This window comes from Heteronotia binoei, chromosome 11 (genome assembly GCF_032191835.1).
Source record: "Heteronotia binoei isolate CCM8104 ecotype False Entrance Well chromosome 11, APGP_CSIRO_Hbin_v1, whole genome shotgun sequence".
Taxonomy (NCBI): Eukaryota; Metazoa; Chordata; class Lepidosauria; order Squamata; family Gekkonidae; genus Heteronotia; species Heteronotia binoei.
Genome location: NC_083233.1, coordinates 43,681,555 through 43,697,208, shown reverse-complemented (window position 1 = coordinate 43,697,208; position 15,654 = coordinate 43,681,555). Strand labels below are relative to the sequence as shown.

Genomic DNA, 15,654 nt, shown 5'->3' with positions numbered 1-15,654 from the left:
TCCCTGGAGGCCCTCCAGAGTCTCTGGAGGGCCTCCAGGGACCAGCGGAGGCCGCGGGGAAGCCTTCGCTGGCCGGCGCTGGTCCCGGAAGGCCTTCCAGAGGCTCTGGAAGGCCTTCCGGGACCAGCGCCGGGTGCCCCGCGGCCTCCGCTGGTCCCTGGAGGCCCTCCAGAGACTCTGGAGGGCCTCCAGGGACCAGCGGAGGCCGCGGGGAAACCTTCGCTGGCCGGCGCTGGTCCCGGAAGGCCTTCCAGAGGCTCTGAAAGGCCTTCCGGGACCAGCGCCGGGTGCCCCGCGGCCTCCGCTGGTCCCTGGTGGCCCTCCAGAGACTCTGGAGGGCCTCCAGGGACCAGCGGAGGCCGCGGGGAAGCCTTCGCTGGCCGGCGCTGGTCCCGGAAGGCCTTCCAGAGGCTCTGGAAGGCCTTCCGGGACCAGCGCCGGGTGCCCCGCGGCCTCCCCGCGGCCTCTGCTGGTCCCTGGAGGCCCTCCAGAGTCTCTGGAGGGCTTCCAGCGACCAGCGGAGGCCACGGAGAGGCCTCCACCACTGCCGCCGGGCCCCGCGCGCGGGCGGGGAAGGCGGCGAGTGAGGGAGGGAGCGTCCCTGCGCCTGCGCAGGGGCCCTGCGCAGGCGCAGGGACGCTCCCTCCCTCACTCGCCGCCTTCCCCGCCGGCGCCCGCGGCCCACCGGCTCCGGGGCTGCCTAAACCGGGACCTTTAATGGTCCCGGTATAGGCAGCCCGGGAGCCGGGATTGGGTGGCCAGAACCGGGAATGTCCCGGGAGACCGGGACGGTCTGGCCACCCTACTCCAAGCCATTGGCTGGCATGGCCTGATGATGTGGTTTAAAGAGATAAACCACATCATCAGGCCATGAGATAAACCACATCATCAGGACTCCCAGATAAGAGTCCATGCACTTAACCTCTACACCAAACTGGCCCTCCTTTCTCACATCAGACTTTCTAGTTAATACAATTCAGACTATCCCTGAAGTTTCCAAGGGTAGCCATGCTGGTCCACAGTAGAACAGCTAGATTCAAGCCCAGGAGCACCTTAGAGACCAACAAGATCTGGGTGAGGGGGCACCAGCTTTCCGGCATTAGAGCTCCCTTGATTAGATAAAAGGAGCTTTGACTCTCAAAAATCTTGTTATCTAAGGTGCTGCTGGAATCAGATTTAGCCATATAAATCAGTGGACTCCTTTCATCAACTTAATTTATTAACTAACATCATGTATCCCCTGCCTTCCTCCCCAAAAGGTCACTGAAGTGGTTTGACACACTCTCCCCTTCTCTTCTCTCCCCTTCTCTATGAGGCGGGTTAACTCAGAGTATATTACTGGTCCAAGGTTTCACAGCAAGCTGCCAGGGCAGAGTGGGCATATGAATCAGGACCTCTCAAATCTAATTTGGACACCCTAACCACCAGCTCCTACTAAGCACACTATATTTTAATGTATTTTTTTTCCTAATGGCAAATTAGAATGATGTTTATAATGTATGCTACATGTTCAAAAATAAATTAGGTGGACAGGAGCACCTCTGGGAAAGGCATGTTCTCAGTTTAACCCAGACCTGCAAGCAACAGAGTAATGAACAGCCTCCATGTATTACCTTATGACACTCTCACCATCATTCTCCCATTCTGACATGTTACTATCTTGTTGGTTTCCTAAGCAAATGCTATCCCGACCAAATGTTCTTTCAGTTTGTTAATTTCACTACGAGTTGTTTTGTCTAAACAAAAACCTCAGTATTCAGGTTAGATTGCCGTGTTGGCACTTTGCAATAAATACGGTAAGTGGGTTTTGGGTTGCAGTTTGGGCACTCGGTCTCTAAAAGGTTTGCCATCACTGCTCTAGAGGGACAATTAATTAAGTGTAGTTAAGCAAATAAAGGACAGTGGGGCAGGTTGCTCTTGCTCAAAATACTTCTCTATGGAACAGGAGTGTGCCAAAAGATATCCAAACAGGATGAGAGACAGGACTGGGACAGCACCAGTGTAACAGCATCACATTAGAAAACCTGAAAATGCCGTTTTGCAAGTCTCCTGTGTAGAATCTGGAATACTCTTCCTATGGCCATCAGCATTTTCTCAATGAACTATTAATATTTATTTAAAACATTTTTTATGTTGCCTATCTACCCAATCAAGATCCACAAACATTTGAGCAATAAAAATATATACCGTATTTTTTCGGACCATAAGACGCACTTCCCCCCCCCAAAAAAACTGGGGGGGGGGGGAAGTGTGTGCGTCTTATGGTCCGAAGGTACGTACCTTGGGGGGGGCGGCGATCCGCTGCCTTCAGAGGTGGAGCCAGGCACACAGGCAAGGAGGAAACACCCGCCCCCTCCGCAAACCCAGTGCTTCGCGAGCGCCGGCTGTGGAGAGGGCAGTGTGCTTCCTTCTTGTCTGTCTGCCTGGCTCCACCTCTGATGTTTAAAGCAAGCGCTGGGATCGGAGGGCGGAGGGAGTGATCCCAGCGCTTGCTTTAAGCATCAGAGGTGGAGCCAGGCAGACAGACAAGGAGGAAGCACGCTGCCCCCTCTGCAGCCGGCGCTTGTGAAGCGCTGGGTTTGCGGTGGGGCCACGTGGAGCGATTCCAGCGCTTGCCTGAAGAAGATGGAGCCAGGCAGGCAGGCGTGGGGGAAGCGCCGGATCGGAGGCAGAGGCAGCGGATCGCCCCCCAGGAGGAAGGTGCGTCCTATGGTCCAGAGCGCCTTACGGACCGAAAAATACGGTAGTTAAAATAATTCCATTAAAACACATAAAAGCACTTGAAGGCCAAGAAATAACTATTATAGAAGATATGCCATTGCCAGATGAAATAAAACAGTCCTCACCTGGGGAGGAAGTTTCAAAGTTTTGGTGCTACAACCAGAAGGCCTCTTGGGCTGCTACATGTCTAGCTTCAGATTGTGGAGGCAACCAAAGGAGGGCCTCCAAAGATGACTGGAATGTACTGGTAGGCTCACATGTGAGGATGAAGCCCTTAAGGATTGACTGGTCCCAAGTTGTACACAGTTTTAAAGGTCAATACCAAACCTTGAATTGAGCCCAGAAGTAAACCGAAAGTCAATGTAGACTGAACAAGACTGAAGGGATAGGGTCCCTATGACCAACTCAAGTCAGCAATCTGCCTGTAGCATTCTGTACCAACTGTAACTTCCAGATAGTCTTCAAACGCAGCCCCATGTAGAGTGCATTACAGTAATCTGAACATATGAACATATGAAGCTGCCTTATACTGAATCAGACCCTTGGTCCATCAAAGTCAGTATTGTCTACTCAGACTGGCAGCGGCTCTCCAGGGTCTCAAGCTGAGGTTTTTCACACCTTTTTGCCTGGACCCTTTTTTGGAGATGCCGGGGATTGAACCTGGGACCTTCTGCTTACCAAGCAGATGCTCTACCACTGAGCCACCATCCCTCCCCTAATCTAATCTAGAAGCTACCAGGGCATGCACCACAGTGGCAAGATCTTTCCTGAAGCTGTCTCATGTGTTGAAGATGATGAAAGGCACCCCCTGGTCATCACTGTCACCTGTTTATCCAACAGGAGGCCCAAGTCCATGAGCATCCCCACTATGATACAATATATTGCTTTACAAAATAACATTAAGCAGAACACAGATTCCTGACCAGAGTTTACAATCTATGCCATAATCTTGGCATGCTTTTTTAAAAATGTGTCATATTTACATTTGCCAGCTGCTATCTCCCAGAACAATTTATACTAATATAAATAGACTTATTGCCCTCAGGCTTGCAATCTAAAAGAAACCAAGACACACAAAACAAGGCCAGTAGAGAGGTGTCCATCTGATAGTTAGAATTTATATAATGACTGGGCCAGGCAGCACTTTCATCATTTCTAGTTTAACCACTCTGTGAATAATCAACCAGGTACTATCAGGAGCACAGTCAGGATATTCCCAGTTGGGGGGCACATAAATAGGTTGGGGGGCAGCTGGGGTCAACTGGGTTTCTTCCTTCTTCTGTCAGCAGCAGCAGCAAGAAGACCTCATCCCCCTGCCCTGCACCTCTCCAACCGTCACAGAGGTATGGTTCGCTGGGTTTCTTCCTGCTTCTGCAGCCACAATCAGCTGCGGAAGCAGGAAGACTTCCCCCCACAACGCTGCTGCCTCCTCCTCCTCCTGGGCACAGCTCAGTGAGGTTGGGGGTGTGGGTAAGTTGAGGCGCAAACTGTATAAGCAACGAGAAACAACTGCCAAACAGCAATATATAGATATACTTCTACATTACCATACTGTATGGCTCCTGACCTGGCTTCCTTAACCCCACGTATTTGATAAAATTCTACAATAAGAAACACAATTCTGTATGATTTGTATGACCTGCCTGTAGAATTTATATGATTGTATAGACATTCAATATTTGACATTTTAGACTTATTTTAGACTTTTTGGATTCTTTTAAGGTTTGAAGGTTTATGATCAAACATACTAACCCCCCATACACATACCACTATCCCATCCCTCCACCTCCTCTAGTGCTATGAAGTGTGGTGATTCTGGACACCTGCACTCACAAGTGCTGTTCCTCATTATAGCATGTAAGGGATTTCTAACAACATGGAAGAACTCTACAAACTATGCAGATTCTTCTTCTCCTGCCATACCTTCCTCATGAATCCTGAGTAACAAATGATTATTGAAGATTAGGCTGGTTTAGAATTGTTTCCTTCACTCAGTTTTATTAACCTCTGCCAAGAAAACATATTGTAGAAGCAAAGACAATGAGCTCACAGGCAAAAATAATGTTATGTTATGCATATATACAATTTTATATTAAAACAGGTATTTATTTTACCCCCTTTTCATGGTAACTCTCATCTCATTATGTTTAGAAATTGTCCTCCTTTTCACAATTCACAACACAGGGAAGTAGACTAGTTTCCTCTTTCTCTTCTTTCTTCCTCCCTCCATCATGTGAGGAACGTTTCCTCCCTCCTGCTGAAGATTTCCCCCCCCTTTTATGTGTTGTTTATCTTCAAGGTTGCAAGAATACAATTGTCAAATACAGCAGGGTCCATCCCCCCACTCCTTTAACAATAGGACCTAGTACGGCAAATCACAACAGACTCCAGTCAAATTCTGAAATCACAACTTGAAACCCTTCTGTAAAGAGAAAATAATGCTTCTATTATGTAGCGTGTGAGTGGAAAAATCACGATTATTGCATTTTAGCCCCTCCATCCTCCTAACTCCTCATGCATTTGTTAATGTTTTTTTATTTGCAAGGTTTATTCTCTGCCTTTCTGCCCTCATCTGGGCCACCAAGACACTAACAGATTAAAAATGTGTATATTAAAAATACATCTTAAAAACCATTAAAACCAAACAAAAACACATCATTAAAACCAAAGCTACTATACACATACAAAATATTAAAACAACAATTGAAACATGAGGGATCAGAGGGAATGCCAGACAAAACAAAAAAATCTTCACTCACTGGCAGAAGATGGCAACAGAAGAGGCCAGACATGTCTCCCCCAGGAAAGATTTCAAGAGATTGGTGCCACAACTGAGAGAGCCTTCTCTCACATTGCTATCCACCTGATATCAGAAAGTAGGGGCATCCAAGGCAGGGACAGGAAAGATGACCACACTGATTGGGTAGGTTCATAGCTTGAGCTTGCAGTGTTCAATGCTAGCATTTATCTTGTTCTACTGCTAGTACTCTCTGTTGGAAATGTCCTTACTTCTGTCAGATTCAGTTTTCTAAGAGAAGTCTATGGTTATGTATTGCTGATATTTACTTGCTATAAGAAGATCCAGCATTAGTTCCAAGCACTATGATTGAACCAGTGTTAATAGTTCTCAGCAATGATAAACTATTTCTGTTGTTCCAAAGGAAATTTTGAGAGCAAAATAATTTTCTTTACAACTGAACCCTTCGCATTTATAGGACAATGTAATAAATTTGTAAAAGGAGATGGCAATGCAATGTACTGATTTAGCCAGACACGTGTGAATTAAACACAATAGTTAGGAACAGATAACTGTACTACCTAGTGATAGGCCACAGTTTTTGCATTACAGGAATAAGAAATGGAATACACAGGTAAATATCTTTGACAGTGCTTCATTATAAAGAAAACAACAACTTACACTCAATTTCTGGAATCACAGCAATAAGACTTCCTTACATGTCCAAATATGGTTATTACCTTAGTATATCATTTGCACATATTATGTCAACAAATTTGAAAAATGCAACAGTGGCCACAGGATTGGAAAAGGTCAGTTTATATTCCAATCCCAAAGAAGGGTAATGCCAAAGAATGTTCAAACTATTGCACCATTGCACTCATTTCACATGCCAGCAAGGTCATGTTAAAGATCCTACAAACTAGGCTTCAGCAGTATGTCGATCGGGAACTAGCAGAAGTTCAAGCTGGGTTTCGGAGAGGTAGAGGAACTAGAGATCAAACTGCGAACATTTGTTGGATTATGGAGAAAGCATGGGTGTATCAGAAAAACATCTATTTCTGTTTCATTGACTATTTTATTTATTTTATTCCACTTATATCCTGCCCTCCCCGCCAAGGTGGGCTCAGGGCGGCTCACAAAGACATGCGTGTGCATGATTCGACGTAGTAGTGCAGCATTAAAACCATAAAACATAGAGTAAAAATAAACGTAACATACATAAAAAATGTTTTGGTGCCATGATCTTACATTTTCCAATTTTAAAGTTCTTTGTATAGCAGATCTTAAGTTATCCTCTCTGCAGTTGCTCTACAGCAGATTATTGGTGGTGGTTCCTATGTTGCTTTGAACTGTAGTGGCCAACAGCCTAGTTCACAAATGCCTGGTGGAAGAGTGCCGTCTTACTAAGCTAAAGTCTTTGATTGTGTGGATCACAACAAATTGTGGCAAGTCCTTAAAGAGACGGGAGTGCCAGACCACCTCACATGTCTCCTGAGAAACCTGTATAAGGGTCAAGAAGCAACTGTCAGAATGGGATATGGAACAACTGATTGGTTTAGAATAGGAAAAGGAGTTCAACAAGGATGTATACTGTCACCCTGCTTATTTAATTTATATGCAGAGTACATCACGTGGAATGCTGGCATGGATGAAGCACAAGCCGGAATTAAGATTGCCAGGAAAAACATCAACAACCTCAGATATGCAGATGATACCACTCTAATGGCAGAAAGTGAGGAAGACCTAAAGAATCTCTTGTTGAGGGTGAAAGAGGAGAGCACAAAAGTAAGCTTGAAACTCAACATAAAAAAAATAAGATCATGGCATCCAGCCCCATCACACCGTGGCAAATAGAAGGTGAAGACATGGAAGTAGTGACAGACTTCACATTTCTGGGATCCAAGATCACTGCAAATAGTGACTGTAGCCATTAAATTAAAAGACGTTTGCTCCTTTCGGGGACAGCTATGATGAACCTGGGCAGTATAATAAAAAGTAGAGACATCACTCTGTCAACAGAAGTGCATATAGTCAAAATGATGGTATTCCCAGTAGTAATGTATGGCTGTGAGAGCTGGACCATAAGGAAGGCCGAGCGCAGAAGAATAGATGCTTTTGAGATGTAGTGCTGGAGAAGAATCTTGAGTCCCTTGGACTGCAAGAAGACCAAATCAGTCAGTTCTAAGGGAAATCAACCTAGACTGTTCCCTGGAAGGTCAGATGCTGAAGCTCAAATACTAAGGCCACCAAATGAGAAGGGAGACCTCACTGGAGAAGATCCTGATGCTGGGAAAGGCAGAAGGCAAAAGAAGAAGGGGACGGAAAGAGATGAGATGGCTGGACAGCGTTACTGATGTGACAAACATGAATTTGAGCAGACTTCAGAGGATGGTGGAAGACAGGAGGTCCTGACGTGACTTTGTCAATGGGGTCGCAAAGAGTCAGACTCGACTATGTGACTGAACATCATTTTTCACAAATCAAAAAGCAAAGGCAGTATCTTCAGTTAAATTTTTTTAAGCTGCCATTTCTCACCCTGCCCCATTAGGAAATTAAGGTTCTTGAGCAATGTAATGATAAAGCTACTCTGCAGAATCCTCTGACTTCTAAATATTTAATCTTTCTTACTCTCACCACTATCATGCTATATCTGGTGGTTCAACAGGAAGAGGATCTTCTCAGCTTCCTTTAAAAGGCTTCATGACTTGATAGGAATGGTTGGCCTTTTTATTGTGCACTCAAAAAACTCATTTACTCAATACTGTTATTAGCAACATGAAAGTATGGCAACAATATACATTTGTTAGTGTTAGCAGTTCATGTATACCTTGAAACCATGTGCTATTTTGATACCAAACTTTTTTCCAGGTACCTATTCATTTCTAGTGATCTCAAAATGCACTGTTCTACTAACGAGCAGTAAAAAATGCTAGACCAAAAATGGCCAGACCTGGTTAGTTGGAAGCTTTTATACTCGATCCATTTCTAAACTGCCAGTGTAATAATGTTATAATACCATCATCATTTTAATATGATCACACTATCATAACTCTTTAGTGGATTATATTGCTTTTAATCAATTCACTTACAGTAGCGCATATTCAAGACACTTAATGCAAACCAATACAATAATGTCTAGTAAAACAAATTATTTGCAGTCATGAAATGTTTTCACCTGCAAGTATACCACATACCTCAAATGAGGTAGCAGCTAACGTGATGTACTGATTTAGAGTGTCAGACTAGGATTGAAGAGCCCAGGGTTTCATGGCAAAGGAGGGATTTGAACCTAGGTCTTGCTGGTCATAGTCTAACAATCTAACCAGTTCAATGATGAGATGTTGTTAGAGCACTGAACTAACACCTAGGAGCTCCAGGTTCAAATCTTCTCCTTGTCATGAAACTCAGAGCTGAACCAGATGTATGCAAGTGCAAAAACATAACAAGTACATTAAAGTGTTCTCTGTAGCCACACAGCAGCTGAGGGAAACTTTCTTTGAAAAAAGGAGCTTGAATGTGTTCAGAGTGATGCCATGGGGGAAGAAAGTGCTCCTGCCTCCCCCCCCCCCCCAAGCATCTTTCCTTCAGCTTCATATGGAGTATCTGTGCACATGGAGCAGAAAAATCAGTGAAATAACTCCTTGCCATGCTCAATTTTCACTTGAGAAAACTACTTGGGAGGGGAGACAGGAACCCTTTCTCCTCCTCACAGCACTGTTCCAAGTCCATTCAGGCTCTCAGAAAGAAATACTTGTACTGAAATGCAAAATTAATAGTCAAGTTTGGCTCTGAGACACCTGCACCAAGTCATTCTTTCATAGCATATCTACCTTATGGTGGTGTTGTGAGAATAAATTGGGGGGTGGGGGGGTGGGGAGAACTAGATAACCTCAGCCATGAAACTCACTAGGGTCACCTTGGGCCAGACATTCTCTTAATGTAATCTACTTTACAAAATTATTGTGAGGATAAAAATAAAATGGAGGGGAGACAACTACATATGCTATTGTGAGCTCCTTGACAAAAGGGTGGTATAAAAATGTAACACAGAGACAAAAACCTCCTGAAGTCTGGTTGGGTGTACACATGCAAGAAAATGGATGGTAGAATAGATTGTACAGCAGTGAACTACAAGACTGGGATACCATTTTTATTTAATATCCCTCCATGCTTGGATTTAAAAAAAAAATTACAAAGACAGGACCTGGTAAGAATTGTAGAGATTCTTGTACAAACTTGGGGGAATCCCAAAAAATACTAAAAAAGAGGGACCCACAGTGGAGAAGTGAAGTCTGATCTTCCATAGACAACACAACATAAACAATTTAAAAAAAAAATTCCTATGTGCTTTCTACTCTTAGCTCCATCAGCTGGTAATTGCAGGCAGGGTGGTGGTGGTAATGAAGCAAACATCATGGCCTGCGTTTTCTGCTCCTAGCCTCCTACAGTGACTATCAAAGAGGGGGGGACCTGAAGCAGAATGCACATCTTAAGTTTTTCACTCCTTGTTACCTCCAATGGCTACGTAGCAGGGAAAACTGGATTTTCCCTCCCCCCACAACTGAAGTTTTTTGCTTGACCATTCTACTACCCCATTCTGACTCCTGCATAAACCAGCCCTCACTGCTGGGGGCAGGATTGTTACTTTAGCAAAACATTCCTCACAACTAAACTGCCTTCATCTACTACCTACAAGGGAAAAGGAGTATCCTTCTACAAGAGTTTGTGAAGGTAACAAGCACTTGTAAATGGCCTCCTACCTAGTTGCCTGGGGTGAGCTGTGGGATCAGAACTACCAAATTGTATTCTGGCCCTTGACAAGACTAAACTCCCCGAGGGATTTTAAATTCTTTAAATTAATTTAATTCTTTAATTTAAAGGGTATTTAAATTCTTAAATATCAAAGGAATGAGGAGGGTGAAGAAGTTCATCAACAAAGTTAAATGAAGTTAACAGAGTTAAAATGAAGTTAACTGACTTTCCTGTAACTGAGAATAAAGAACATATTTATTTACTTCATTTATATCCCACTTTTCTCCCCAAATGGGGACTCCAAAAAGTTTTCATCGTTCTGTTCTCCTCCATTTTATCCCCACAAAAACCTTGTGAGGTAGGTTAGGCTGATTGTGTGAGTGGCCCAAGGTCACTCAGCATGAAGAAGACGACCGTAGATTTATACCCCACCCTTCTCTTTGAACCAGAGTCTCAGAGCGGTTTACAATCTCCTTTATCTTCTTCCCTCACAACAGACACTTTGTGAGGTAGGTGGAGCTGAGAGAGCTCTCACAGAAGCTGCCCTTTCAAGGACAAAGAAGCATGCTTCCATTGCAGTATAAGGATTCAAACCTGGGCCTCTCAGATGCTGGCCAGACACTTTTATAACAATACCACACTGGCTCTATTTCTAAGGAGGCTCAGCAGTACAAAGATCCGCTACCTTCCTCTCCCAAGTAAAAACTCCATCCACGTAAACTTTTTCAAATTAGGAAAAAGTGTTGTTCTTTGTAAGTACCAGAGTGTCAATAAGCCATCTGTAACTGGTATGTGCAGGTGGTCTAGCAAGAACAAGAGTGTGGGCTGGTAACTTATGTATGCTTCCTGCCCCATATAAAAAATGGACAAATATTTGTTAATGTCAAGGAAAATTCTTAAATATTTTTTTCCTTTCTTGCTAGTTGCTCTCTTGCCTGGCTCATCTACTGCTAAAGACAGAGACCACAGATAGAATACTTGTCAGCTTTTCTGCTGTTCTGGCAATTTGGCCACTCAGTTGTGAAACTGACAACATATCTAACAATTTCACTGTACTGCTAATTCAGAGGAGAGACAAATAACCTGAACAAGCAGTAGCCAGTATCAGAATCATCCAACAAAAATCAAAGTAACACACCATACACAATTAATTATTCAGATTAGCAATCTTATCAGCTACTGTCATCAAGACTGACTGAAAATAAAGGAGGATGAAAAGGAGATCTAGAAATATTTGCCTGGAGAAACAAAAATGAAAAATATTTTGCTAAATCATACTAAACATTCCACTATTTGCATCCAGGCTCCTAAAAGAAACCAGATTTACCTGACTGCATACTGAAAAAAATGTTAGGTTGGTTACTTGGAAATGGAATTAATGTATTAACTAGGCTTGCGGTTTTGAAAGCACAAGCTTTCCTTTGCTCTAATTCATTTGTTCAGCTAAAGTGAAACAATTCAAGCTATTGTGGCCTAGTAACACACCAAAATTGTCATTTATTCTAAATACATTAACAATTCAGGGATCATGAACAAAATAAAGCATCTAATTTTACACAGGGCAGGAAAAAAAATCAATGTAATTTCAAAGATGCTGTCATCATTCACCTGTAATGCTACATTTAAAGAGAAGCACAGGGTCTGAGTGACAGGCTTGGATGAAAGATGCATTTGAACCACACACCAGTCCCTTCTCCTAGCCTGAGCTCCTTATTCTGTTAAAATAGAGAGGAATAAACTACTTCAATACTGCAAAGAATAAATGCAACTGTAAAGCAGTGTGGTCACAATACACAGTATTGTTAGGAGGCAAAATATAACATTAACTGCTTCAGCCTGTTTTGTCAGCAAACTACCAAGGCAACTTTAATAACCTGATCAGAAAGTGTAAGTTTAGATGGATGTTATTTTTCTCTAAGTAATACAGAAGAATTGTCATGCGATATAATTTAAAATGTCAGATCAGGAAAATAACTAATGAGAGGTAAGAGACTCCAGCAACTCAATGGAGAGCCTGTCAGGAAACCATAACAGAAGGAGGTCCACATTGACGTAAAAACTGGAAGCACTATTAGTAAGTAAACCCTAACACAAAACTGTAGTTTTCTAAGGAAACCAACCTTAAAGGGATGAAGTACAGGCCAGAGTGATCTGCAGGTTAATGGGGGGGAGGGGGCGGAAGAAAGTGTGGTATTGTCATTTAGTCCACTCTAACTGCAGCAGAGAGAGAAATCAGCGGTAAACCCAGCCTGACATTGCATGCGTGTGCACACACACATTGAAATTGTCAAGTCAGTTTCAAAATCCATGGGGAGAAGAGAGAAAACGGCACTCATAAATTGGGCCTAGTTAATTCAGTCAAAAAACTGGAAAAGTTTTTTTTAAATACCCATTTCAAAAGAAAGAAAGAAAATGAAATAATAGGGAGGCACAAAAATGCAGACAACGTGCATGAACCTGAGGAACCATAAGAAACCTGGGCAAGGAAAAAGGCAAAACAAAACTAAAATAAGAGGCACGTTTGAGGTCGAGGAAGCACAAAAGGAAAAAGTGTGAATCAGTCTGATTGACGGAAAGGGGGGATATTATGGAAAAGGGACCCAAAAGTGATCGTAAGCAGCAGGCTAGGATAAAGCCAGACTGGGGGACCAACTCCTGACGCAGAATGGAGGAGTGGGAAACACAAAATAATATAACCGGCAAACTGGACTGGGAGGGAGAGAATAGGCCGGCAGAAAGGGTGGAGAAAGGGTTTTATGGAGGAGAACTTTAGGCAAACTAAATGGGTGGGGGATGACGGAAAATAAAGGGATGAAGGAAATCAAAACTTTATCCACAGGGAAGAAAGTGTGTGTGCGTGGGGGGGGGGGAGTGCCGTGCCCTTGGCCTTGCCCTGAGGGGACGGGAGACGTGACAGGGAAGTGCCCAGCCCAAAAGTCCGTTTCCCTCCCGCCCCTGCTCCGTCTCTCACCCATCTGTTCCCGAAGCCCCTTCAGGGAAGGCGTCGAGGGACTGCCGGTCTCCGCCATCTTCGGCCGCCTGAGGGAGGGGGGAGAGGAAGCCCCCCCTCCCCTCACGCGGTCACTCCCCTCCCGCCGCCGAAATCGCTCAACTCACAGCGGGCGGCCAAGAAATGCCGCACCGAGCGGGAGAGAACGCCTCACTGACTGGTCGAGACTTACTGCGCATGCTCAGGATTGGCCAAGCCTCGCGCGCTCGCTCTTTCCCCCCTCCCTTTTCCCCTACAGCGCCGCCCCGAGTAAGGGGGAGACAGACAGAACGCGGGCGAGCGGACGGGTCGCGGCGTATCGCGCATGCTCGCAATGGACTGCGTCCCGCCGTCGGTATCTCCCGTCGCTCTCTCTTAGCGGTCTCACAGAGGGTCGCGCACGCGCGTCCTCAAGCGCCGCGTCGAGGTACAGGACTGGGAGGCAGACTGAACGGAGGCGCGCTTTTCGCCTCTGGCTCGCGCACGCCTTCTTGGAAGCGCGGGATTTCCTCTTTTTCTCTCCCCCCCTAACCCTCGGGCCACGGCAAGTATGTTTCCTCAGTCCCGCCCACTCCAGCCGGTTCAAATCTGTGCTGCCTCAAATAGTCAGAAGGTGGTCTGAGAGTGATGTTGCACAGCACAACTCTCACTTGCGTTTGTTCAGATGCAGATCGCACAGTTCGGCTCCCAAATATAACACTGACTGGCGCCTCCTTCATACTCTTGTGTCAGCCTAATTCGCATTGGGGTTCTTGTGAGGGAATAACAGTTGCCAGTTGGTAACCTGGGGCGATGCTCTGGGTTCAAATAATTGACGAAATCCATGAAGCTCAGCCTTTTAGGGTGGGTGACCTTATACAGCCTTCTCTAATCCACTTCACAGGGCTATTGTTCTGAGGATAAAAGCGATAAGGTTTACAAACATCAGATAAAAAGATCCGGGTGAGCAAATAGATTCCAAAGTCTTGGCCCTAGTTGGATCCAGCCAGTTTATTCATTCAATCGCACCCCTTCCTTCAGTCGCGCCCCCCCCCCCTCATTTCTGTACATCCTGGTCCCAATATCATAGCCTTTTTTGGTGGTCACTGGCAGGGTTGGTGGTGCATCTCAGTAGGCTAGGTAGGCGGCTGCCTAGGGTACTACCTGGCCTCGGGCAGCTGGCAGGCATCGCTCCGTCTCCCCACATGCCCTCTGGTGCCCCTTCCCCCTCCTCCACCATGCTCGCTCTTACTGCCTGCCTCTCTGCTGCCCTCCTCAACCTAACCAAAAGGACAGTGCTCAAATGCGAATTGTTGAATATTCTTTCAGTAGTGGCTAGGCAAAAATGGCAATATGCTTTCCTGGATTAATGCATGTTTTGACTTATCGCTGAACCTGTGCTCACAACTATTTCCTTCAATAATAAGAAAAGCAAGAACTGGTGCCCTGTGGAGCTCTTTGAGTTATTACTGAAGGAAATAGTTATGAACACAGGTTCCGCTATGTTGGGTGGCCAGAAGAAGAGATGTTTTCCGTTGAAACATGCATTAACCCAGGAAAGCATATTGCCATTTTTGCCTAGCCACTATTGAAAGAATATTCAACAATTTGTGTCTGAGCACTGCCCTTCTGGCATTTTCTTTCCACTGGAAGAATTGTTGACTATTGGAGCTGTTTATTTCTTTCACTGTTTGAGCCGTGTCTACTCCGGAGCCAGCATTTTTCTTTCATTTTATTTGGAGTATCAATCATATATGAGTGTTTAGAGACTAATTTCATTCATTCATGTTACTAATGTGTTTGAGAATGGAGATTTAATTAGTATTCTATTGTGCAATAAGAGCAAATAATACTTCAGTAAAAAGTGTAAAATAATTGTGATTCTATTGTGTTTGAATTTATATTGCACAGTTTTAAAAAGTTTTTCCCACCTGGAGGCTGGCAACCCTATTTAGCAACATCAATTCAGGCAGTTTTTATTTTGCGTTGGAAAGAAAAAGCTTTTGTGCCACAAGGAGTAACATAGAACAGGTGGGCCACATTTAGGATTGCCAAGTCCCTCGCAGCCTCCAGCGGGGGACTCTATGGTACAATAGGTACCATAGAGTTTTTATCCCCCCCCAATGGCTAGAGCATCCAGGAAAACCATAGAGTTTCCCTGGAAATGCCTAGAATGGCTTCCACGTGATGTCACCGGCGTGATGACGTCACTTGTGGGTGACATCATCTCGCCGGCAACATTGGGGGAGGTTCCCCCTTCCAGTCCAATGTGGGCCGGATTGGTTGGAAACCTGAGTGGGGCAATCCCTGCCCAGACCGGAGGCTTGGCAGCCCTACATTTACTATCATAGAATTCAGTTAACTGTACAATGCAGGAAATGTCCCTCTTTTCAGCAAGAAAAGGTCTGGAACCATATAAAGATGGATAGAATAGCATTATAAATGTGGACATTGTTGGTTAACATTGGTTCTT

General features: G+C 44.7%; 1 protein-coding gene across 17 annotated transcripts in view; it reads right to left on the bottom strand.

The window, feature by feature from the left end:
- MAP7D3 (MAP7 domain containing 3) overlaps positions 1-13,551 on the bottom strand; it is a 68,201-nt gene extending 54,650 nt beyond the window's left edge. For all 17 annotated transcript variants that reach the window (XM_060250307.1, XM_060250308.1, XM_060250310.1 and 14 more), the window contains exon 1: positions 13,185-13,551. In XM_060250307.1, the coding sequence (XP_060106290.1) occupies positions 13,185-13,242 (58 nt within the window). In that variant the 5' untranslated portion in view covers positions 13,243-13,551. The remainder of the gene's footprint in view (positions 1-13,184) is intronic.
- Between the last annotated feature and the right edge of the window lie 2,103 nt (positions 13,552-15,654).